Here is a 25653-nt window from a genome sequence, read left to right as displayed (position 1 = left end):
TCTGGAGATCAGCAGCTCTAGAAAGAAACTATATGTGTGTTGGTCGCTCAATTGTATCCAACTCCTCCTGACCCCATGGACTATGGCCCACCAGGCTCCTCTGTCCATAGGATTCTCCAGGCAAGAATACTGGAGTGGGTTGCCATTCCCTTCTCCAGGGATCTTCCTGACCCAGGAATCAAACTGGGGTCTCCTGCACTGTGGGTAGATCCTTTACCATCTGAGCCACCTGGGAAGCCCAGAAAGAACCTACTGAAAGTAAATGAACCCAAGAGTAGTGGCTGGAGAAGGGGACAGAGGGGGCCAGAAATTGATATTTCAAAATGTCTTGGAAGTCGTGAGATCATTTCTCAGAGCAGGCAGGCTGGGGAGAATGCAGTATCTAGTGTCTTGATTCAGGCTAGAATGACCTAACATGTCTATTTGCCAGAGACTGAGGGGTTGCCCAGGACACAGGACCTTCAGTGCTAAAACAAAGGCTCACTGGGACAGCTGGTCTCCTACATAAGGCCTTGGTCACTGTCTCCTGGACTTCAGCAGGCTGCTCCCTGCTGCCCTCCTTTCCTTTGATCCTTTGCTGCCAGAGGATTGCTGTCAAACAGAGCTCTTACCCTCTGCCCTATTTCCAACCCTCCAAAGGCTCCCATGGCCTCTGGGATCAAGTTTGAACCCCAAAGCCTGGCCTCCAGAGCTCTTTCTACAATGGTTTCTGCCCTCCTTGAAAGACTCATTTCCCATAACTTTCACAACACACCGGATACAGTCTCTTTTTCCCAACCAGGAAGTGCCCTTTGCTATTCTGGGCCTTGGCCCATGGTGGTCTATTTATTAGCCTAACTCTTACCCATGCTTCAAGGTTCAGTGAAAATGTCATTGTCTGAAATTCTCCACCCTGTTCTCTCCTCTGGATTCCCAAGGTACATTATACATATTTTTAGGAGAACGCATATTAGGAAGTTAGTGTAGATTCCAGTGCTGTATCAAGCTTCTAGTGGGATGCTCCATGTACAGTAAGTTTTTGGCATATATATCTTGGATTATCAGCATATTCACATGATTCAAAATTTAAAAGCGCCTATTGGAAAATTCAATGAAAAGTCTCCTTCCCACGCCTGGCCTCTAACAACCCCACATCCCTCCTCCTCCAGGGATATTTTGTGTGAATCCAAGCAAATAAGGTAATTTGCTTTGTTAAATGAATAAAGGAAATAGCATGAGAAACCTGGAAACAATCCAAATGTTCAAAATCTGGGCCTGGCTAAGTAAGCTATTATATAGCAATCTTATAGACTAATCAGCAGTCATTAAAATTATTATAAGGCAGACTCTATAGTATATGATACACTAAGATTTCAAAGTCAAGTATAAAGCAGACCTCTTCACTGATTATACTTTGTGAAAATGTGGTCCCTTCAGTGATAGGATGAAAGTAGGTCTGAGAGAGAAATGATTGCTGCTTTAAGGTGAAGGGATACTAGGTTTTCTTTTATGGAAAGTTGTTTGAATATGAAAAGAAAGAGGCTGCATTATGGTGAATCTGCCTGACAAAGAAGCATGATTCATGATGGGATTCATTCATTCAGCAATTCATTCTGCAGACACTGAATGCCGGCTTTGTGAAGGGGAGAAGGCCAGACACAGTGCCGAGCTTCTCAGGAAGAGAACTAAATAGGCGAAGGGGCCCTAAGAAGCTCTAATGGAGCCAGAAGGGTGGGGAATGAGGAGTGGAATGAGTTCATTGCCAGGCTGTTGAATTTGCATTTTTGTTCATCAAGAGGCACTGTGTGGTAGATGATAGGATATATAGGTCAGGGAGCTTAGCAGAAAGATCAGGGCCATCAGCACACATGTGGTCAGTCACGGAGGGTGGAGGCGGGGTGAGCTCACCTAGACAGAAGGTAGACAAGGAAAGGAAAAGACAGGTTCCATAAAGCTGGTGACGAGCCTTTCTGCCAATCTCTCAATGTCTGAGCCCAGGACAAGGGCAGCAGGATAGCAGACGTGCTATCTATCGCTGAGTGTGGAAGGGCCTCAGAATTCAGACAGAAATCTGCCCTCCCGGCCCCTGGCTGAAAAGTCATGTGCTCATGGCCTGGGACTGGTCTCAGTTGTCCAGGAGGGCCTGGTAGATCAAGAAGGGGAGAGGGCTTTGACTGGCTTAGAAAATATGTAGGAACCCCTAGGTGAGGGTGGAACAGAGGTTTTGAAAGATTTACTTGTACCAACATCAGTTAGGGCTGGGAGGGGAGAGCAGGTGGGCCTGGCCTTGGGAGCAGGAATATTCTACAGGCTGAGGGATGTGGGGCCCCAGGAAGGGGAGATTTATGAGTCAGGGATGTTCCCTTGGTGTGCAGGTCTCAGATGCACCCTTGAAGGGCCTGGCAGGCAAAACTGATGGAATTGTTGCTCAAAATTTAGAGAGAGGAGGGGAGTGGTTATCACTAGAGCAGGGTGTCTCACCCACCTTCATATGTCCTCCTTGCTTTGTACTTCCTAGGGAGCATGGTGGACTGGAAGGATGTGGCCTGTGGAGTCAGGCCCACCTGGAATCCAGGCCCAGCTCAACTCTGAGGACCAAGTGATCTTTGAGAAATCCCGTCTCTGAGCTTCAAGTTCCTCATTTACAGACTGAGGCAATAATATGATCTACCATGGGCTTTTGTTGTATTAACTCCTTGTATACAGTAGGTACTCAATACATGGCAGTTATTTTTATTCATGCTCCCACACAGGAATAGGCTAGCCTAAATCATTGCCATGTTGTACTCTCTTGGAGGGACTTATTGCCAGGTGGAACAAGAAACTGAAATTAAGACTTTGTTTACCATCCTTTCACATACATTTGTCAAGGGTGACCTGGTGGGCAGATAAGCAAAATCCAGTTCTCAATTTCTACTGCATGTAACAATTCTTTCCTATGCTGGTCATCTCAAGCCACAAAGAAAAGCATGTCACAAACCTTTTCGCTGGTGGTGATATATGTGCGCTCTGTCGCTCAGTCATGTCCAACTCTTTGTGGCCCCATGGACCATAGCCCACAAGGCTCCTCTGTCCATGGGATTTCCCAGGCAAGAATACTGGAGTGGGTTGCCATTTCCTCCTCCAGGGTATCTTCCCGACCCAGGGATCGAAACTGCATCTCCTGTGGCTCCTGAATTAGCAGGCTTCCCTTGTGGCTCAGCTGGTAAAGAATCTGCCTGTAATGTGGGAGACCTGGGTTCGATCCCTGGAGAAGGGACAGGCTACCCACTCCAGAATTCTGGCCTGAAGAACCCCATGGACTTATAGTCCATTGGGTTGCAAAGAGTTGGACACGACTGAGTGACTTTCACTTTACTTCACTTCACTTTACTTCTTTACCACTGAGCCACCTGGGGAACCCCAAAGCAATGGGGGCATAGGGGTTATAGTTGTGAAACACTGAATCAAAAAAAATACATCCCCTCCTCTGGCTTCCAAACTTACAAATAATTGTGCCGTGTTTTATAATTGTTCAAAGTGCTTTTCCATATTTGATTTCATTAACTCCTCATTCTGGCCTGTGAGGTAAGTAGGCCAGATACTGTTAGCATCTGACAAAACACACATCTCCTTTCTATGGAGTGTGAGGGAACTGAGCCAAGGTTAAACTGTACCTTGGATGAATGGGTGAAAAGTAATATGAGGAAACGACATGCAGGTGTAGGAAGGGGCTGTTTTGCAAGGAGGCAACGGTCACAGTGCTATCTTGGGTGTCCGACAGAACCAGGTGGCAGTGTGTCTATTGTGCTGATGAGCAAACTGGAGGCCCACAGCAAGCAGAGGAGGATTTTGGCTTTCAGAAGACACAGAGAGGTGGATCAAGTTTCAAAAGCTTTATCCTTTACATGTTGTTTTAAATGACAGCAGTGACCCTGGTGACCTGGGTGGCCTGGGTCACCTGGCTAGGGAGCAGCAGAGCCCAGAGGATAGACTCTAACTCAGAACACTTAACTCCAATTTCTTGAGCTTGGAATCTGCTCACTCAGTCCCCTGCCCTGTATTTCTTACAGGGATGTTGAAAAGAATGAGTGGAAAGGACAAATCACCACATAATGGCTTTAAAAGAAATAGTGCTCAGTATTCACCTTTTCTAAATAATTGTCCTCCATGTGAGAGCTACAGAGGGCAGATACTTTGGCTGCACTGATATTTGCACAGTCCATGTATTTATTTAGCTGTGTTACTGAACTAAGTCACTCACTGTATTTCCCCACGCTGGTTTCCCTCCCTGTAAAATGAAGGCATCATCTCCTGCCCGACAGACTGTGAGAATGAAATAAGCAGCATAGATGAAATAAACATAGTGCAACCTACTATTATTAATATCTGTGGAATGCTTTGAGTCCTGGCTTCCTGGAATGCACCAAACAGAACTCACTCTAGGACCCTGAAATGCCTTGTTATGGTGAGAAGGTGTTTTTTGTTTGTTTGTTTGTTTTTAGCAACCCGGTTGGCAGGAGCAGAGGACTGGGGAGGAAAATGGAGGTAGATGGGTTTGCTCACCGCCTTTGTCTTCTTATCCTCCATCTGAGGGGGAAATGGCAGGGGGGAGGCAGGCTGGCATAACCTTTTGTTTGGTGAGTCAGCTAAAAAGGAATTTCTAGAGTTCCAATAACGTGTAAGTGGTGGTTTGGGCTTGAATTTTTAAAGCTGCTCCCTTTTTAAGCCCTTTTAAGATGCATAACAAAAGCACAAGCAATTGGGAAGCACATGGAAAATGATAGAAGCAGAGCTTCTTACTCATGTGAACTTGAAGAGATCATTCAGCTTCTCTGGGCTTGTTTTCTCACCTGTAAAATGGGGACAATGCCACCTATTTTGCAGGGTCACTGAGTGTTAATAGCATGTGAAAGTGCTGGCTCCAGTACCTGGCACAGAACAGAGCTCCGCATATTTATCTGTCCATTTCCTTTCCCGTCCTAGTGGACAGACTGTAGTCACTGGGCTCAGATGAAAACACTTCAGTCTGTTATACATTGAACTCTTACAACAATCCCATGAAACAGCTCACCTGCAAATGTAAGAAAACAGAGGAGCAGTTCAGAGATTATATTGCCCAAGGTCACACAGCTTTCAACTTTAAAGCCAGAATTCAAAACCACCTTGTCTAGTTTGCCTCTTAGATATCAGAATGTGAGGGGGCTTAATCAAGCTGATCTTCTGAAAAGACCATCTTTAAATAGACTCGGACCAAGGGGAAAACCCTAACCTGGCCCATTTGGGGAATGAGCTCAGGGTGGAGTTTGGAGGGCAGGAAATAGGCCATTGCTAGAGGCAGCCTGGCAATAATTGGAAGAGAACTAAAAAAATGAATGTTTGCTTCCCACATCCTTGGAGAAGTTAATCTGTGCTCCACCAGTTTCAGGAGCTTATGTTGTGAGGGTGACATGAACCCTTTATTAAGCAATTTACAAATGTATTATTGGTAGTTTTCTGTCATCTGCCACTAAACACAACCTCCTACTCATCGCCTGACAGCACTCCACATAACACCCTGCAAAGGAAAGGGAACTAAGTCTCCTTTTCAAACCCCTCTCCTAAGCTAGACTGCAGGAGCTAGAATAGGAAGGCTGAGTCATCTTCTTAACAGAAAATCTAAGTGTACCAAAGCCACATAGAACAAAAGTATGTTTTCTATACAGATCATTTGTTTCAACACATGGTTGCTGTTCTAGGGTATCAACTCAGGAGCTGAGGGTGTCTTCTCTTTACTGCAGAAAGCAGGTACTTTTCCTTGTCATCGTTGCCGTCCCCTCTTGTCCACTCCGTTATTGGCATGACTGCAGGCACCTTATTACCAGCAAAATGACCACCACAGCACACTGACTGCTTGGGACCATGCCAGGTATGCATAGAACAGGCAAAGAGGGCCAAAATGATCTTCTTGCAGCCCGCTTAAGAGTTAGGCTATAGCCTCAACTATTCTTTACCCTAAGGGTTTCAGATAATTCTAGAGTAAAGGCCCCAGTCTCAGATGCACACACAAGGATGGCTCTCATAGTGCTTTATGTTTCCTCATTTCTCATGGCTGAGGCAAGGAAGACTGGGTAGATAGGATTATTGTGATCAGTTCGTTTATAGCTAAAATTCCTGAAAACAGGGTCATATGACAGGAAAAGTCCTGGCTTTTGTGCTCATTCCTATAAAGCAAGTGTTGGGTTAGTTCACAGTACCAGGGCAGGAAGGAGAAAGCAAGCTCCAGCTAGCCTGGGCAGCTCTGATGCTGGGTAACTCACGGCCTATGTCGAAGAGAGATGACCAGGATCTTGCCATAAGCACAGGGACCCACAGCTGACCCCCTTCCCCCAAGTCTCCCAAAAAAGCAGCTGATACCATTATTTCTGCACAGGTGCATGTGATAGAAGGGAACCTTTATTTTATTATTTTTTTTCAAGATAATTCATACAGCCTTGATTGATTATACAGAGTCATTTCTCAGTCTTTTCTTTCCACTTAAGAAAATTAAAATATACCATGATGAGAATGATTAATGCCAAAACAAGATTTCTGGCTTATCATTTAGGGTACAAATACACACTTCATTGCTTGACATTTTATTGAACACTAAGCAAGACTAAGCATCTCTGCCTTCGTTGTACACAGCTGAAGCAGAAGACCAGGGATGGGGAGACGGCATAGTTGTCCTTGGCAGGCAAGATGTAAGCCCCTGTTGTCCTGTCTTGTTGTGGGGAGGCTAACCCATGTTCTGCCGGTTGCCATAACCTCTAGGATGGGTGTCCTTCCAGTCATCCCACTCTCGAGCTTTGCGGACTGCCTGATCATCCTCTTCCTCCTCATGCTCCTGATCTTCTTGTTGCTGAGCTGCTCTTTTAAACTCTGCCCAATCAAAAATGAGAAAGCAGGGGTGAGGAAAGGAGGGACTGTCATGGGCCCCAGCTCCACTCTGAATGCGACCACATAACATGAAGACAAGGAAAATATAGCTAGCTGTCTACCCTGGGACAAGCAGAATTGGGGACAGTACTTAATATTACTTAACAGGTGACATGTAAGACAAAATTCTCTGAGCTGTTTTCATAAGAAGGCAAACACATAAAAGTTGCCCCTCAAAATGAATTATATTTTGGGAAAGAATTGCTAAAATGGCTAAGCCCTCACAACAGAAAACAAATGCCAACTGACCAACAAAACCCCAGCAAACCAAAAACACTGAAGTATTTCCATAGTATAGTGGTTATCCCACTAGCATTACAAAACATTAAAGTAAAAAATATTTGATTTTATGATTTGTGATTTGACTATAGGTGACTGCTCCTCCTCCTTCCATTTCCTTTATTACAGTTCAAGAATTTTATGTGTAAAACTGGGTATCACAGGGCAGTTGAACCCACCAGAAATTAATGTATGTTATTTTGCACATGTTTGGAACAGGGTGTGAGGTCCAAATGGCACTTGTCATGCAGTGTACACTCAAAAGAAATGAAACTAAATGCTCCATTTCTCTTTTGCACTGAATTTTTCTTTCTGCTGTGAGGTAAGGGGAACATTTCCTAGCTACCTTGAATTTGCCCATGAGAAATACTCTCATCACTATGATAAAGAATGAAATATGTAGGGAACCTGATCTCTTTTAATAGCTTAAGAGTCTTGTGTTCTATTTAACCCTTTTATTGTAAAATAAAAGATACTGGAAATCACACAAAAATACATATAACTTAAACTTTCATAAGGAGGCTATACCTTTATAGCCTCCTCTTGGGTCAAGAAATAGATTTTCTGTACCCATCCACAAGGCTTCTCTATGAGCATCCAAATCATATCCTCGCCCTCCAAAGGTAACCACTATATTACCTTTTATAGTAATAAGTGTTTCGAGTTTATTATCCAAGCATGCATCCCTAGACCCCAGAGTTGTCCATTTCTACATTGATTTTTTACTCAAAGATCTTTAGTACAGAGTTGTGCAACCATCACTACAATCCAATTTTAAAAATTTTTACCACCCCGGGACTTTCCTGGTGGTCCAGAAGCTAAGACTCCATGCTCCCAGTGCAGGGAGCCCAGGTTCGGTCCCTGGTCAGAGAACTAGATCTCACATGCTTCAATTAAGACCCAACACAGCCAAATAAATATTAAAAATTGCTGTCTCAAAGAAATTTTCTATCACCCCTAAAAGATTCCTTGTACTCATTTGCAGTTAATTCTCATTACTTCCTTCCCTGGAAATCATTAATCTACCTTCTATCTCTACAGATTTGCTTATTCTGAAGATTTCACGTAAATGGAATCAAGTAACATGTGGTCTTTTGTGTCTGACTTCTCTCACTTAGCATTATGTTTCTGAGGTTAGTTTTACCCATTTAAAAATATTTTGATATATTTTTAATTTACAGGTTTCTTCTTCAATCCCTTTCTTTCTTTACAAGTTATCTATCGAAGAGGCTGGAGCATTTGACCTGTAGTTTCTGAAAAAGTCTGGATTTTGCTGACTACATAGTAGTGATGGAGTCCAACATGTTCTTCTGTATTTGTGCAGATTGGCAAGTGGTTACAGAGCTTGATGTGACTCAGGGTTGATTCCTTCCACATGAAAATAGGTGGTGTGGACACAGTATTTGTGCCTCACATGCTGTGATGTTAGCAGCTGTTGATGCTCAATGTCTATATTCATTAATTTTCCTGGGGTTTCAAAAAGGTGATACTCTTAACTTTAACATTTTTTTTTTTTTACTAAGTAGAATGCTTTTATAAAGACAGGCTTCCCCTCATCTACTACTATTTAGTCACCCAGAAAAAAAGGACAAGATAAATGCCTGATTCTTTCACTTTAATTTACCATTTCTCAAGGCACTAAATTAGCTCCTTACCATCCTTTGAAATTGAACAATTATTCTTTTTAAATACAGTTATGGACTCATGGATTTGGTGGGACTCATATTTGGTGGGTTTCAATGAATTGCAATGACTTCTAAAAGATGTTCCAACTTTTAAATTTTAGAATAGTTTTAATTTACAGAAAAATTGTGATAGTACAGAGTTCTTATACATCTGTACCCCATTTCCCTTTATTGTTAACATCTTACAGTACTATGGTTTGTGTGTCATAACTAATGAACCAATACTGATACATACATAATTAACAACTAAAGCTCATACTTTATTCAGATTTCCTTAGGTTTCACCTAATGTCCTATTTTTTTTTTCTCTTGGTTCCAGGATTGCATCAAATATTCCATATTACATTTAGTCCCCTGTCTCCTTAGTCTGCTCTTGGCTGTGACAATTTCCCCCTTTCCTAGTTTTTGATGACTTGGACAGTTTTGAGGTATACTCAGGTATTTTGCAGAATGTTCCTCAACCTGGCACTGCCTGATGTTTTTCTCATAATTAGACTAGGGGTTATGACTTGGAGGAGAATAACACAGAGAGGCTCCCTCCTCATCACAGCAAATCCAGGCTATATACCTTATTACATGACTTATTACTGCTGATGTTAACTAGGATCACTTAAGGTAGTGTTTGTAGGGTTCCCAACTGTGAAGTCACTGCTCCTCCCTTCTTCTACATTATAGTCTTTGGAAGCAAGTAACTAAACACAGCCTACTTACAAAGTGAGGAGTTATGCTTCACCTCCTTGAGACAGGTGTAGACAGATGTATACACACAAATTTTGAATTTTTCTGTACAGTTTAGTCATTTATTTCTATCACTATACACTCATGGATACTTGTTTTATAATTTTTGTTATAATCCAATACTGTTATTTTCCTGCTCACATTCTTCCAGTTTTGGCCAGTGCCAGTTCTTTCAGCAGGCTCTGTGTCACATTAACACCTCAATAGTTTGTTTGCTCTTATTTTTTCAGAGTTTCTTCATTTTCTAGAGTACAAGATATTTCAGGTTCATCTTTTACATTCCCTGCTCCAATACTAGAATTACCCATTTCTCTAAAGAGCCCTTGGTTCCTTTAATTGTACCCAAGTTTTGGGTACTAGATGTACTCGTTGCTACTGGCAATTATCCTTTTGGAAGCCAAACTGTCTGGCCTGTGGAAACATCTTCAAATTGGCTTCTGAGACTTTTTGATATGACTGTGGTAGTCTTTTAAAGCTTCTTTCCTATCTTCTATGACAAGATGTTCCAAGTTAATCTTATTTCCAGACCTGGAATTAGCTATCTCTCTAATACATCCTGGTTTCTTTGAATGGGATGGTATTTCAAGAACACAAACTGAGTTACTAGGTGTGCTCACTGCTTCTGGGCTATTCATTATTTCTAAGTCTCTTCAGTGGATAAAGCAGAAGTGTGTCTGTGTATGTTTACTTTTAAATAAAATTCCTCATGAGTTCATATTCAAGACTACAGGGCTGTTTTGTTTCTAACTTAAATTCTTTTGAAGTACATCTGTATTCTTCCACACTAAAAGTCTTAGCCCTCAAAAGACAGACGATGATGGAATTTGAATAATTACCCATAATTACTCAGTTATATTATCTCACAATACACAGTCTTGGAATAACAATAATACTGCTACCAATATAACTGCTGAGAATAGTTCATTTTTTTTCGCATGTGCTTTCCCCATTTCTTCATTAAAAAAAGTTATGCTATGTTATCAGAGCCCAGGGTATACAGGTATTAATACTCTACTCCCTCCCTTTTAAATCTCATTTAGTCTTAGTTCTATATGTAACTATTTATTTAATGTTAACCACCAGTCCTGATATCAGTGTCTTTTATTTTGGTTGTCTTATCTTCATTCTTCAGCAAATTTCTCAGTAAGGGATTATGGAACCAATATTTCCTGAGTTCTAGCATGTTGATAAATACCTGTGCCATTTATACCTAAAAGTCATTTTTACCAGATATAATGTCCTTGACTTACATTTTTTCCCCTTGACTATCTTAAATGTTACTCCATTTTCTCCTAGTACAAATTATTGGTGTCAAAAAGTTTGAAGATGATCTAATTTTCCTTCCTTTACAAACTACCTATTGTTTTTGCTGAAGTGTCCAAGACATTTCTTCTCTTTAAAAAGAAAAATCTAGTAATTTTATTAGAATGTGAATTTTGTTGTTGGTCATTCTGGGTCAAAATTCTCAGGTATTGTGCTTTTTAAAATCAAATGTTTTTTTTTTTAGTTCCAGGAAAGTTTCCTCAATATTACTTTTAAGCATTTATTTCCTTTCCTTGCTTTAGTTTTCTTTTTCAGATAATCTTATTCCATATGTTTCTGCTAACTTTTCATGTTTCACTTTTTCTAGAATTCTGTTTACCTTTGTTTCTTTTTGATTTAAAAGTTTCTTACTTTAGAAAGGTATTTTCTGTTGTGTTCACTCACTCGTTTTGTTTCTTTTTTCTTATTCAAATTGAAGTATAGGTGATTTACGATATTATATTAGTTTCAGGAGTTTAGTTCAATCACTCAGTTGTGTCTGACTCTTTTTGATCCCATGGACTACAGCACGCCAGGCCTCCCTGTCCATCACCAACTCCCGGAGTTCACTCAAACTCATGTCCATTGAGTTGGTGATGCCATTCAACCATCTCATTCTCTGTCATCCCCTTCTCTTGCTTTCAATCTTTCCCAGTATCAGGGTCTTTTCAAATGAGTCAGTTTCAGGAGTACAAAATAGTAATTCAGTATTTTATAGATTATACTCTATTTATAGTTTAAAAATATTGGCTGTATTTCCTGTGCTATGCAATATATTCCTATAGCTTATTTGTTTTATCCATAGTAGCTTGTACCTCTTAATCCCCTACCACCTTGCCCTTCCCTCCCTTTCCTCTCCTCACTTGTTACTACCTGTTTGTTCTTTATATCTCTGACTCTAGTTCTCATAGATATATTTATTATTGGATTATTTATGTTATTAGATTATTTATTAATATATATTTAGATTCCACATATAAGTGATATCATACAGTATTTGTCTTTCTCGACTTTTTTCACCAAGCATATTACCCTCTAGGGGCCATCCATGTTGTTGCAAATGGCAATATTTCATTCTTCTTAATGGCATTGCATATATATATATATTGCATATATATCACATCTAATTGCATATAAGATATAATACATTGCATATATATACCACATCTTATCTATTCACTTATTGAGACTTTAGGTTGCTTCCATATATTGGGCAATGTAAACAATGCTGCTATGAACATTGGGGTGCAAGTATTTTTTTGAATTAGTGTTTTCATTTTCTATGGATTAAAAATCCAGGAGTGGTAGCCATAAAAAGGAATGAATCTGAGTCAGTTCTCATGAGCTCGATGAACTGAGAGCCTGTTACACAGAGTGAAGTCAGAAAGAGAGAAACAAATATCATATATTAATGTAGATATATGGAATCTAGAAAAACGGTACTGATTAACCTATTTGCAAGGCAGGAATAGAGACGCAGACATAGAGAACTGACTTGTGGACACAGTGGGGGAAGGAGAGGGTGGGACGAATTGAGAATAGCACTGAAACATATATATTACTGTATGTAAAAACATATGTAAAACAGCTAGCTAGTCTGAAAGAGATGGGCATACCAGAGCACTTGACCTGCCTCTTGAGAAACCTGTATGCAGGTCAGGAAGCAAGTTAGATCTGGACGTGGAACAACAGACTCGTTCCAAATAGGAAAAGGAGTACGTCAAGGCTGTATCTTGTCACCCTGCTTATTTAACTTATATGCAGAGTACATCATGAGAAACGCTGGGCTGGAGAAAGCACAAGCTGGAATCAAGATTGCCGGGAGAAATATCAATAACCTCAGACATGCAGATGACACCACCCTTGTGGCAAAGTGAAGAGAAACTAAAAAGCCTCTTGATGAGAGTGAAAGTGAAAAAGTTGGCTTAAAGCTCAACATTCAGAAAACTAAGATCACGGCACCTGGTCCCATCACTTCATGGCAAACAGATGCGGAAACAGTGGCTGACTATTTTTCTGGGCTCCAAAATCACTGCAGGCAGTGATTGCAGCCATGAAATTAAAAGACAGTTACTCCTTGGAAGGAAAGTTATGACCAACCTAGACAGCATATTCAAAAGCAGAGACATTACTTTGCCAACAAAGGTCCTTCTAGTCAAAGCTATTGTTTTTCCAGTGGTCATGTATGGATGTGAGAGTTGGACTATAAAGAAAGGTGAGCACTGAAGAATTGATGCTTTTGAACTGTGGTGTTGGAGAAGACTCTTGAGAGTCCCTTGGACTGCAAGGAGATCCAACCAGTCCACCCGAAAGGAAATCAGTCCTGGGTGTTCATTGGAAGGACTGATTTTGAAGCTGAAACTCCAATACTGTGGCCACCTGATGCAAAGAGCTGACTCATTGGAAAAGACCCTGATGCTAGGAGGGATTGAGGGCAGGAGAAGGGGACGACAGAGGATGAGATGGTTGGATGGCATCACTGACTCGATGGACATGGGTTTGGGTGGACTCCGGGAGTTGGTGATGGACAGCGAGGCCTGGTGTGCTTCGGTTCATGGGGTCGCAAAGAGTCGTACACGACTGAGCAACTGAACTGAGTGGGAAGTTGCTGTACAACCCAGGGAGCTCAACCTGGTGCTCTGTAACAACCTAGAGGGATGGGATGGGGTGGAGGTAGAGTAGGAGGGAGGTTCAAGAGGGAGGGGACATAGATATATACTTATGGCTGATTCATACTGCTGTGTGGCAGAAACCAAAACAATGTAAAGCAATTATCCTCCAGTTTAAAAAAATGAAATTAAAAATCCAGGAGTGGAATTGCTGTATCATATGGTAGTTCTACTTTAATTTTTGAGGAACCACTACACTGCCTTCCATAATAGCTGCACCAATTTATATTCTTACCAACAGTGTACTGGGCTTCCCTGATGGCTCAGCAGTAAAGAACCTGCCTGTAGTGCAGGAGAACCGGGTTTGATCCCTGGGTTGGGAAGATCCCCTGGAGGAGGGCAGGGCAACCCACCCCAGTATTCTTGCCTGGAGAATCCTATGGACAGAGAAGCCTGGCAGGCTGTAGTCCATAGGGTCTCACAGAGTCAGATACGACTGAACCAACTAAGCAGCAGTAGCAACAGTATACTAGAGTTCCCACTTCTACACATCCTTACCAACACTTGTTATTTGTAGACTTCTTGATGATAGGCATTCTGACAAGTGTGAGAGGGTATTTCATTATGGTTTTGACTTGCCTTTCTCAGATGATTAGCAATGCTGAGCATCTTCTCATGTACCTGTTTGTTAACTGTATATCTTCTTTGGAAAAATGTCTCAGGTCTTCTGTCCATTTTTTTTAACAGGCAGATAATTGCTTTAGTGTTGTATTGATTTCTGCCATACAGCTATGTGAATCAGCCATAAGTATATATATATCCCCTCCCTCTTGAACTTCCCTCCCACTTCCCATGCCAGCCCACCCCTCTAGGCCATCACAGTGCCGGGCTGAGCTCCCTGTGTTACACAGCAGGGAGCTGTCTATTTTACACATGGGGGTGTATATATGTCAGTGCCACTCTCTCAACTAGCCCCATCCTCTCCCTCCCCTGCTGTTTCCCCAAGTCAGTTCTCTACATCCGCGTCTCTATTCCTGTCTTGCAAATAGGTTCATCAGTACCATTTTTCTATATTCTGGAACTATGGGTTAATATAAATATTTGTTTTCCCCCTTCCGACTTCCCTCTGTATAGTTCCTTACTTCTTTTTTTAAAATTTATTTAATTGGAGGATAATTGACTTATAATATTGTGTTGGTTTCCGCCATCCATCAACATGAATCAGCCATAGGTACACATGTCTCCTCCCTCTTGAACCTCCCTCCCACCTCCCACCCCTCTAAGTTGTCACAGAGCACTGGGTTTGAGCTCCTTGCATCTTCTGTCTATTCTTAAATTATCTTTTCCATATCGATTACATGAGCTGTCTATGTAGCCTGGATATTAACCCCTTATTGGGCATATCATTTACAAGTATTTTCTCCCATTCTGTAGGCTGTTTTTTCATTTTGTTGTTGGTTTCCTTTGTGGTGCAGAAGTCTTTAAATTTAAATCAGTTTCGTTTGTTTATTTCTGCTTTTGTTTCCTCTGCCTGAGGAGACAGAGCTTTAAAAATATTGCTATGATTTATGTCAGAGAGTATGCTGCCTTAGCCTTCATTTCTGAAATGATTCTTTCCTCTTATTGCCCCAAGTTGTCACTACATTTCTGAATTTTTCTAATCCTGCTACATATTGTTCTTCTATGTCTTCTTTAATTTTATTAATGTCTTCGAACTAATTTTTAAACAGTATATTTTAGATTTGTTGTTCTTTGAGTGTGTCTTTCTGGAATGCTTTTTTTCCCTTCTTAAAAAATTGAAATATAGTTGATAAACAAAATTGTTAGTTTTAGGTGTACAGCAAAGTGATTCATTTACATATATCTGTATTTTTTCAGATTATATTCCTTTATATAACTTACATGTGGAATCTAAAAAATACAAATGAATCTACATACAGACAGAAACTGACTTACAGACAGAAAACAAACTTATGGTTACCAAAGGGGAGAGGGAGGGAGGGACAAATGAGGAGTATGGGATTAACATATACATACTACTTACATAAAACAGATAAGCAACATGGAATGCTTTTCATTCTTTTTTCTCCTTATAATAATTTTGTGTGGCATTTGATCTTGGTAATCTCCCATTCATTTTTCCTACAGCTTTCTTGAGATATTATTCACATACCATAAAATTCACCCATTTAAAGTACACAATTCAGTGGTTTTTAGTATATTCAGAGTTGTGCAACCATTATCACAATCTGTTGCTCATTCTTCAGTGTGCTAAGCTTTCCTGAACTTTCAGAAAGAAGTATGGTTCAGAGTGGCTTTTCTAACTTCACAGAGGCACACTTTCTGTTTTGAATGTATGTTAAAGGAATATAATGACTTACTTGATTAGAGTCTTGGTTGTGGTCCTCTCTCCCATTCTCAGACCTTCTCTTTCCTCCTCCTTTATTGTCCCTGTTCTGCTCATCTGAATTCTATTCTCAACAATTTCTCCTCAGTGTGGGACTGTGTGAGTAGGGAGATCCGGTGCCTCATTTTCAAGAGTTCATTAAAGGTTAGACAGCTCCATCCCTTTCAGACCTTCTGACAAGAGATTCCTTGTATTCATTCAGTTTTTATTGGAAGGTAAAACCCCTCCCATTTCAACTACTGTTCTTAAAATGAACTGCCACACTTATTTTTTTTAATTAAAATTTTTTAATTCAAGTATAGGTGACTTACAATATTTGTTTCAGATGTACAACACAGTGATTCTATATTTGTACAGGTTATGCATCATACAAAGGTATTATAATATTATTGACTATATTCTTGGTACCATAAGTTACATCCTTGTGCCTTATTTATTTTATAACTGGTAAATTGTATCTTTTAATCCCCTTCACCTATTGCACTCTTCCTCCCATTCTTCTCCCTTCTGGCAACCACTAGTTTGTTCTCCGTATCTCTGAGTCTGTTTCTGGGTTTTGGGGCGCTCATTTTTTTATATTTTTTAGATTCCACATATAAGTGAAAACATACAGTATTCATCTTTCTTGACTTATTTCACTTAGCATAATACCCTCCAGATCCACCCATACTGTCACAAATTGCAAGATTTCATTCTTTTTTATGGCTAAGTGGTGTTAGGAAAACAAGATAGCTATATGTAAAATAAAACTAGACCATTTTTTCCCATCGTTTACAAAAATAAAGTCAAAATGAATTAAAGACTTAAATATAAGACCTAAAACCATAAAACATCTAGAAGAAAACATAGGCAGTATGTTCTTTGAAGTCAGACTTAGCAATACTTTCTTTTTTGATAAATCTCCTCAGGCAAGGACAACAAAAGCAAAAGTAAACAAATGGGACCATATGAAACTAAAAAGCTTTTGCACAGCAAAGGAAACCATCAGCAAAACAAAAAACTACTGAATGGGAGAAGATATTGGCAAATGATATGTCTGATAAGGGGTTAATATCCAAAATATATTAAGAACTCAGACAACTCAATACAATTTGATTACAAAATAGGCAGAAGATCTAAACAGACATTTTCCAAAGAAGACAAACAGATGACCAACAGGCCCATGAAAAGATGCTCAACATCACTAATCATGAGGGAAATGCGAATCAAAACCACCTCAAATGCAATGAAACAGCACCTGTCAGAATGCCACACTTATTAGCGAATACTGTTTGCTGTTTTGGAATTCTCCCATTTTCAGGTCTTTCAGATGGTCAACTCTTTCTGCTTACACAGATGCCCATTACTAGTTGATCTTGTGGTTATGATGCTCTTCCCTTACCTGTTTTTGAATTTCATGGGAACACACTGTCACTTAGTCTTGTTATAAATATTATCTATGAATTTTTTCTTTTGTGTTTTTATTGAAGTATAACAACATACATGCAGAAAAATACACAAACACAGGATAGCTAAATCGGTTTTCACATCTGAACATATCCATATAATCAGTGCCCAAATTAAGATACAAAACATTACTAACTCCTCAGAAGTTGCCCTCAGGTCCAATTTCACTCATAATCTCCCACTAAGAGTGAACATCATACTGGCTTTTAACCAGCATACACAAGTTTCACCTGGGTCTGAACTCTATGCTCTTCTGTGTTTTTTTTCCCCTCAAATTATGTTTGTAAAATTTAACACATTAATATTTGTTATTACTTATAACTGAAGAACTATAGTCTGTTTAACCTTATTGTTAACAGTATTTCACTGTGCAGATATGCCAAAATTTATTTATCCATTCTATAATGTATGGGCATTTAGAGTAGTGTTCACTCTGGGGTATTACAAATAATGGTGCTATGAGCATTCTTGTACAAACCTTTTGAAGACAGAAGGCTCTCATCCCTCTTAGGTATATACTTGGGAGTGAAACTGTCATGGGAGTATATATATGTTCAACTTTTGTACAACACTACTATCACCAACCCTGACCCCCAGGCTGTCTTTATTGTTTCCTTTCTTTTATATACTTTAGGCTTATTTTGTTCTTATTTTCTCCAACTTCTTAAGGTAGTATCTTAGTAACTGATTTTACCTTTCTTTTTTCTAATATAACTACTGAAAGTTATACACTTCCCTCTCAGCACTGCTTCAGTTGTATCTCACAAGTTTTCATGTATTTCACTATTATTCAGTTACAAATACTTCCTAATTTTCTTTGTGATTTCTTCTTTGATGGGTTATTTAGAAGTATGTTGTTTAACTTTAAAAAATTTAGGGACTTCCTAGGTACGTTGTTGTTGTTTAGTCACTAAGTTGTGTCCGACTCTTATGACCCCATGGACTGTAGCCCACCAGGCTCCTCTGCTCATGGGATTTCCCAGGCAAGAATACTGGGGTGGGTTGCCATTTCCTTCTCCAGGGGATCTTTCTGACCCTTGGATTGCACCCATGCCTCCTGCTTGGCAGGTGAATTCTTTATCACTGAGCTAGCTACCTGGGAAGCCTGGTTTAGTCGCTAAGTTGTGTCTGACTCTCCCGCAACACCACAGACCATAGCCTGCCAGGCTCCTCTGTCTATGGGATTTCCCAGGCGAGAATACTGGAGTGGGCTGCCATTTTTTTCTCCAGGGGAATCTTCCCGACTCAGGGATTGAACCTGCATCTCCTGCATTGGCAGGTAGATTCTTTACCACTCCAGGGAAGTCCCAGGTATGCTGTTATTGACTGCTAATTAAATTAGATTGTAGTCAGAGAACACAGTGTAATTTCTATCTTTGAAAATTTATGGACACTTATTCGGTTGCCTACAGCATAGTCTAAGTTGGTGAACATACCATGTGCACTTGAAAAAAAGTGTATCTTGTAGTTATTGGATATATTTTTCTGTAAATGTCAAAGAGGTTAAGGTGGCTGCCAGTGCTGTCCAGATCTATGTCCTTACTGATTTTCTGTCCAGAAATTTTTCAGTTACTGAAAGAAAAGTATGAAAATCTCCAACTATGGTTGTAGATTTGTCTATTTCTCCGTTTAATTCTGTCAATTTTTCCTTCATATAATTTGAAAGTTGTTATTAGACACAAACACATTTAGGATTCCTGTGTCTTCCAGATAAATTGACCCTTTTATTAGCTCTAAATGTCCTTTTGAAAGTCCAGTAACACCTTTCGTCTTGAAGTCTACCTTATCTGGCATTACTATAGCTATTGCAACTTTCTTATGTCTATTGTTAGCATGGTATTATTTTTTCAATCATTTTATGTTTGACCAATCTGTACCTTTATATTTAAAATGTATCTCTTGATAGGAGATCAAGAGGGTGGAGAAAGATGTGGAGCTCACCTTTCCCCATGAAAACATCAAAAATAAATCTACACGTGGAACAATTCTCACTAAAAACTGGAAATTGGCAGAAAGATTCCTGTACAATCAAGGTTGTAAGAAAAGAAAAGGAAGTCCATAGAGAAGCCTGGGCTCCACTCATGAGTAGAGGATAGGTGGACTTCCCCCAGGCAGGACAGAGAAAAGTTTGGCTTAGGCTACTGCTTTCCTGCAACACACTGTGCACAGCCATGCTATGCTCTCCAGCCAGAGCTGAAAGAATGCTCCAGCCCTGTTCACTTCATGCCACAAGTGTGGTACTGGAACTAGGGTGGCCAGGATCTGGGAAAAACTTGACCTTGAGATGGAGAGGTGACCTGGTCCTGAGGCAGAGCCCAGGCTGGGCAGCAGTGGCAGGATTTACTCAAGAGGCATCCCAGAAGCACCCTTGACTTCTGATGGCAACATAGCTGCTGGGTTGCCCACAACCACTTTGCTGCATGGGTGCCCCACTCCAAGCTGAGAGAATGCTCTGGCCATGCCCACTCCATGTCACAGTGTGGCACTAGCCCTAGGGTAGCCACAACTGGGGAAAAGACACAACCATTGGCTGCATCTTAGGGAAGCTGCAGACCTCTACAAAGGCAGAGCATTGGATCTCTGTAGGCACACAAGCCCTACTTGGCTCGGCATTCTCCTCCTCTATGGCAACGGTCCCAAGTATGGGGAGCAGGGAAAACACAAACTTAATGGGAATGGAGCCAGCTCAAGCTCATCCCTCAGGACTTCCACTCCCGCAACTTGGGATCAGACTCAGTCCCTGACAGGGTGGTGACAGACACTGAGCAGAGAGGAAGTCCCACTTCCCACCCTGTGCTAGCACCTCCATCTCCAGCCACACCCTCTATCAAGGTGATAGCTGTGAGCACACCCTGAGGAAAGACATGACTGGTGTCCACATCAAATCCATCTCCCATGAAAGGCACTGGGCATACACAGTCTGCAAAGGGATGCTCCCACATAGGAATACCCCTTCCAGACCATAAGAAGTACCTGTTTATCTAAATTCAGAGGCACAGAAAGTTAGGTAAAATGAAAAGGCAGAATAATTGCTCTCAATTGAAAGAGGAAGAGAAAATCCCCAAATAAATAGTGAAATAGAAACAATTTACCAGAAAAAGAATTTGAAACATTGGCAATAAAAAATATTAACTGAAATAGGGCAAATAACTGATCTGAACACTGATCATTTTAACAAGGAATGATCATATATTAATGATCACAGATTATATTTAAAAGATTCAATCAAAAAACAGATAATTTCATATCTGAAATAAAAACACTACAAGGAATGAATATCAGACTAAGTGATACACAAGAAAGCACAAAGGATCTGGAAGACAGAATAATGGAAATCACCCAATCAGAAGAGCAGAAACACAAATGAAAAAAAAAGAAATGTAAGGAATCTATAAGATCTTTGGGATAACACTAAGCTCACCAATATTCACATTATAGGAGTTCAAGAAAGAGAGGAGAGAGAAGGGGATCAAAAATGTACTTGAAGAAAAGTATGGCTGAAAATGTCCCCAACCTGAAAAAGGAAACATATTCAGGTACAGGTAGCAGAGAAGGTCCCCCCTACAATGAAACCATATAGACCCACACCAAGACATATCATAATTAAAACAGCAAAAGTTAAAGATAAAGCAAGAATTTTAAAGGCAGCAGCAAGAGAATAATAGAGTCACATACAAGGGAATCCCCAAAAGGCTATCAACTGATTTTTCCACAGAAGCTTTGCAAACCAGCAGGGAATGGCATTATATATTCTAAGCCTTGAAAGGGAAAAAACTGCAACCTAGGACACCCTACCCAGCAAGATTATTCCACTTATAATTATTCCATTTACAAGGAGAAAGAACTTTTTAGACAAGTAGAAACTTAAAAGAATTCATCAATATTAAACCTACCCTAAAAGAAACAGTGAAAGGTCTCTCTAAATGGAAAAGAAGAATCTATAGGAAAGAGAAAACCCCACTAGGAAAGACAATATATAGTAAAGATCAAAGATAATGAGCCAGTATGTAGATTAAAAGACAAAAAAATTGTAAAAGCAACTACAATAAACAGATAAGTATGAAGATGAAAAATATGACATCAAAACCACAAAAGGTAAGGGAGGACAGTAGAAATGTAGATCTTTAAGAATGCATTTAAACTACCAGTTTAAAACATGTAGATATAATTACATGTTAACTAACATATATGGTAATCACAAATAAACTACCAGTTTAAAACATGTAGATATAATTACATGTTAACTAACATATATGGTAATCACAAATAAACTACCAGTTTAAAACATGTAGATATAATTACATGTTAACATATATGGTAATCACAAATAAAAAATCTACAACAGATACACAGAAACCAAAAAGAAGAAGGAACCCAAGCATACTACAAAAGAAATTGAAACCACAACAGTAGAAACAAAAAGAAGAAATGAATAGAGAACTACCAAAAAAAAAACCAACAAAACCCTGGAAAATAAGTAATAAAATGGCAATGAAGTACATACCATAATCATAGGACTAAATGCTCCTACCAAAAGACATAGGCTGACTGGTTAAAAAAACAAGACATTTCAATATGCTCCATGTGAGAGACTCACTTCAGGGCTAAATACATACATAGACAGAAAGTGAGGGGATGGAAATAGATACTTCATGTGAATGGAAATGATAAGAGGGAAGCAAGACTCATTTCAGACAAAATAGACTTTAAAATAAAGCTATACCAAAAGAGAAATAGCAGCATTATAAAATGCTAAAGGGATTAATAAAAGAAGCTATTACACTCATTAACATATATGCACCCAATACAGAAGCACCTATACATATGAAGCAAATACTAACAGACATAAAGGAAGAAAATAACAATAATACAGTAATAGTAAGAGACTTTCACAACCCACTCACATCAAATGGACAGAGCATCCAGACAGAAAATCAATAGGGAAACGGTAGTTTTAAATGACACAATATACCAGTTAAACTTAATAGATATCTATAGGACATTATATCCAAAATCAGTAGAATATACATTCAAATACACATGGAATGTCCTCCAGGAGAGATCACATACAAGGAGAGGTCACAAAACAAGTTTCAACAAATTGAAGAGGACAGGGGACTTCTCTGGTGGTCCAGCAGTTAAGAATCCACCTTCCAATGCAGGGGGTGCAGGTTTGATTCCTGGTCAGGGAACTAAGATCCCACATGCTGCAGGGCAACTAAGCCTACATGCTGCAATTACTGAGCCTGCCGCATGCCACAACTACTGAGCCCACACACTATAGGGCCTATGTGCCACAACTAGAAAGAAGTCCATGCCCCACAACAAAGGGTCCATGAGCCACAAAGAGCCTTCGTGCCGCAATGAAAGATCCTGTGTGCTGCAACAAAAGATCCCACATGTTGGAACTAAGATCTGATGCAGCCAAATAAATAAATATGTTTTAAAATTTAAGAAGACAGAAATTAAATCAACCATTTCTTTCATCACTACAGTATGAAAACCAGAATCAATCACAGAAAGAAAAATGGGAAGAGAACAAATACGTGGAGGCTAAACAACATACTACTAAAAAAAAAAAAAATGGGTCAACGATGAAATCAAAGTGGAAATCATAAAATACTTTGAGGCAAATAAAAATGGAAACACAACTTTTCAAAATCTATGTGATATAGCAAAAGCAGTTCCAAGAGGGATGTTTAAAGCTATACAGGTCTTCCTCAAGAGTAAGAAAAATCTCAAACAACCTAACCTATGACCTGAAAGAATTAGAAAAAGAAGAATAAAGCCCAAAGTCAGCAAAAGGAAGGAACTGATAAAGATCAGAAAGGAAATATATAAAACAGAGACGAAAAGAGCAGAAAAGATCAATGAAACCAAGAGCTAGTTTTCTAAAAAGATAAAACTGATAAAACTTTAGCCAGGCTCATTAAGAAGAAAAGAGAAAGGACCCAAAAAAAAAACCAAAATAAGAAAACAGGAGAAATGAAAACCAAAACCACATATATACCAAAAGTCTTAAGAGGATACTGTGAACAGTTAAATGCCAACAAATTGGACAACTGACAAGAAATGAACAAATTTCTAGAAACTCTACACCTGCCAAAACTGAAACAAGAAGAAACAGGCAATCTGAACAGACCTATCATGAGACGTGAAGTTGAATCTATAATTTAAAAACTCCCAGCAAGCAAAAGTCCAGGACCAGATGACTTCATGGGGGAATTCTACTGAACATAAGGAAGAACTAATACCTGTCCTCAAACTTTTCAAGAAATTGAAAAGGAAGGAACACTCTCAAATTCATTCTACGAGGCTACCAACACCCTGATACCAAAACCAAAGACACTACAGAAAAAGGCCACAGGCCAGTATATTTGATGAAAATAAATGTAAAAATCTTCAACAAAATATTAGCAAATCAAATCTAAAAATATATAAAAAGGATCATACACCATGGTCAAGTTGAATTTATTCCACGATCACAAGGATAATTCAATATATGCAAATTAATATGATATACCACATTAACAAAAGGAAGGCTAAAAATCACATGATCATCTCAATAGATGCAGAAAAGCCATTTGACAAAACTTAACATTAATAATAATAACTCTGAAAGTGGGTATCAAGGAAACATATCTCAACATAATAAAGGCCATTTAAGACAAACTCACAACCAATGTCATACTCAGTGGTGAAAAGGTGGAAGCTTTCCCACTAAATTCTGGATCAGGACAAGTATACCCATTCTTGCCACTTCCGTTCAACATAGTATTGGAAGTCCTAGTCACACCAGTCAGACAAGAAAAATTTTTAAAAAGTATCCAAGTTGGAAGGGAAGAAGTAAAATTGTCACTATTTGCAGATGACATATCATATCTAGAAAACCCTAAAGTCTTCACCCATTAGAACTAATAAAACTATTAGAACTAATAAAGGAATTCAACAAGGTTGTCAGATACAAGATCAATATACAGAAATCTTTTGTGTTTCTATACACTAATAATAAAATATCATAAAGAGAAAGCAAAAAAAAAATACTGTTTAAAATTGCATCAAAATGAATAAAATATCAAGGAGTAAACTTAACTTAAAAGGGATAAGCTACCCACTCCAGTATTCTTGGGCTTCCCTGGTGGCTCAGATGGTAAAGAATCTGCCTGCAAAGCAGGTCTGGGTTTGATCCCTGGGTTGGAAAGGTCCCCTGGAGGAGGGCATGGCAACCCATTCCAGTATTCTTGCCTGGAGAATCCCATGGACACAGAAGCCTGACGGGCTACAGTCCATGAGTTGCAAAGAGTCGGATATGACTAAGCACAGCACACAAATTTAACCAAGAAGGGGGAAACATACTATACTCTGGAAACTACAAAACATTTATGAGGGAAACTGCTGGGAGCCAGCGTGAGGAACTCCACCCATAGCAAAGGTCATGAGGAAGGAGGCTTCGGCATACGCAAAGGCGTGATCAAGCCTCAAAAAACCCCCTGTTCCCAAGCATCTACCCCCAAAACCAGAGTCTACCTACTTTACTCTTTCATGCTCTCACCTATACCTCTGACTTTACAGGGGGCTGACCCCCATTACCTCTCTTGGAGAAGAAGTTAACTTACAGCTCCAAGTCAATAAAAATTCCTGAGCATAACAAGAGTGTTTCAACTTATGAACTCCTCTGAAGGTTATCTAGCCTGCCTGTACAGGTTCATCTGGCCACGTGATTGTTTACAGCCTCCCAACCGTGAGAGGCACAAGATGTTTTAGACTTACTAAGCAGAGACACTACTTTGCCGACTAAGGTCCGTCTAGTCAAGGCTATGGTTTTTCCTGTGGTCATGTATGGATGTGAGAGTTGGACTGTGAAGAAGGCTGAGCGCTGAAGAATTGATGCTTTTGAACTGTGGTATTGGAGAAGACTCTTGAGAGTCCCTTGGACTGCAAGGAGATCCAACCAGTCCATTCTGAAGGAGATCAGCCCTGGGATTTCTTTGGAAGGAATGATGCTGAAGCTGAAACTCCAGTACTTTGGCAATCTCATGAGAAGAGTTAACTCATTGGAAAAGACCCTGATGCTGGGAGGGATTGGGGGCAGGAGGAGAAGGGGATGACAGAGGATGAGATGGCTGGATGGCATCACGGACTCGATGGACATGAGTCTGAGTGAACTCCGGGAGTTGGTGATGGACAGGGAGGCCTGGCGTGCTGTAATTCAAGGGGTTGCAAAGAGTCGGACACGACTGAGTGACTGAACTGAACTGAAAGGCAGATTCTT

General features: G+C 39.8%; 1 protein-coding gene across 2 annotated transcripts in view; it reads right to left on the bottom strand.

Annotated features, from left to right (window-relative positions):
• Window positions 1-6359: 6359 nt before the first annotated feature.
• Window positions 6360-25653, bottom strand: part of IGBP1 (immunoglobulin binding protein 1) — a 45695-nt gene continuing 26401 nt past the window's right edge. The window contains exon 6 of one of the 2 annotated variants that reach the window (XM_070290298.1): window positions 6360-6858. In XM_070290298.1, the coding sequence (XP_070146399.1) occupies window positions 6716-6858 (143 nt within the window). In that variant the 3' untranslated portion in view covers window positions 6360-6715. Of the gene's footprint in view, window positions 6859-16202; window positions 17317-25653 lie in introns of those variants that run through there. The other variant, XM_070290299.1, reaches the window with a different exon arrangement.

The sequence above is a fragment of the Ovis canadensis genome, chromosome X (assembly GCF_042477335.2).
Source record: "Ovis canadensis isolate MfBH-ARS-UI-01 breed Bighorn chromosome X, ARS-UI_OviCan_v2, whole genome shotgun sequence".
Lineage (NCBI taxonomy): Eukaryota > Metazoa > Chordata > Mammalia > Artiodactyla > Bovidae > Ovis > Ovis canadensis.
This window is presented reverse-complemented; position numbering and strand designations above follow the sequence as displayed.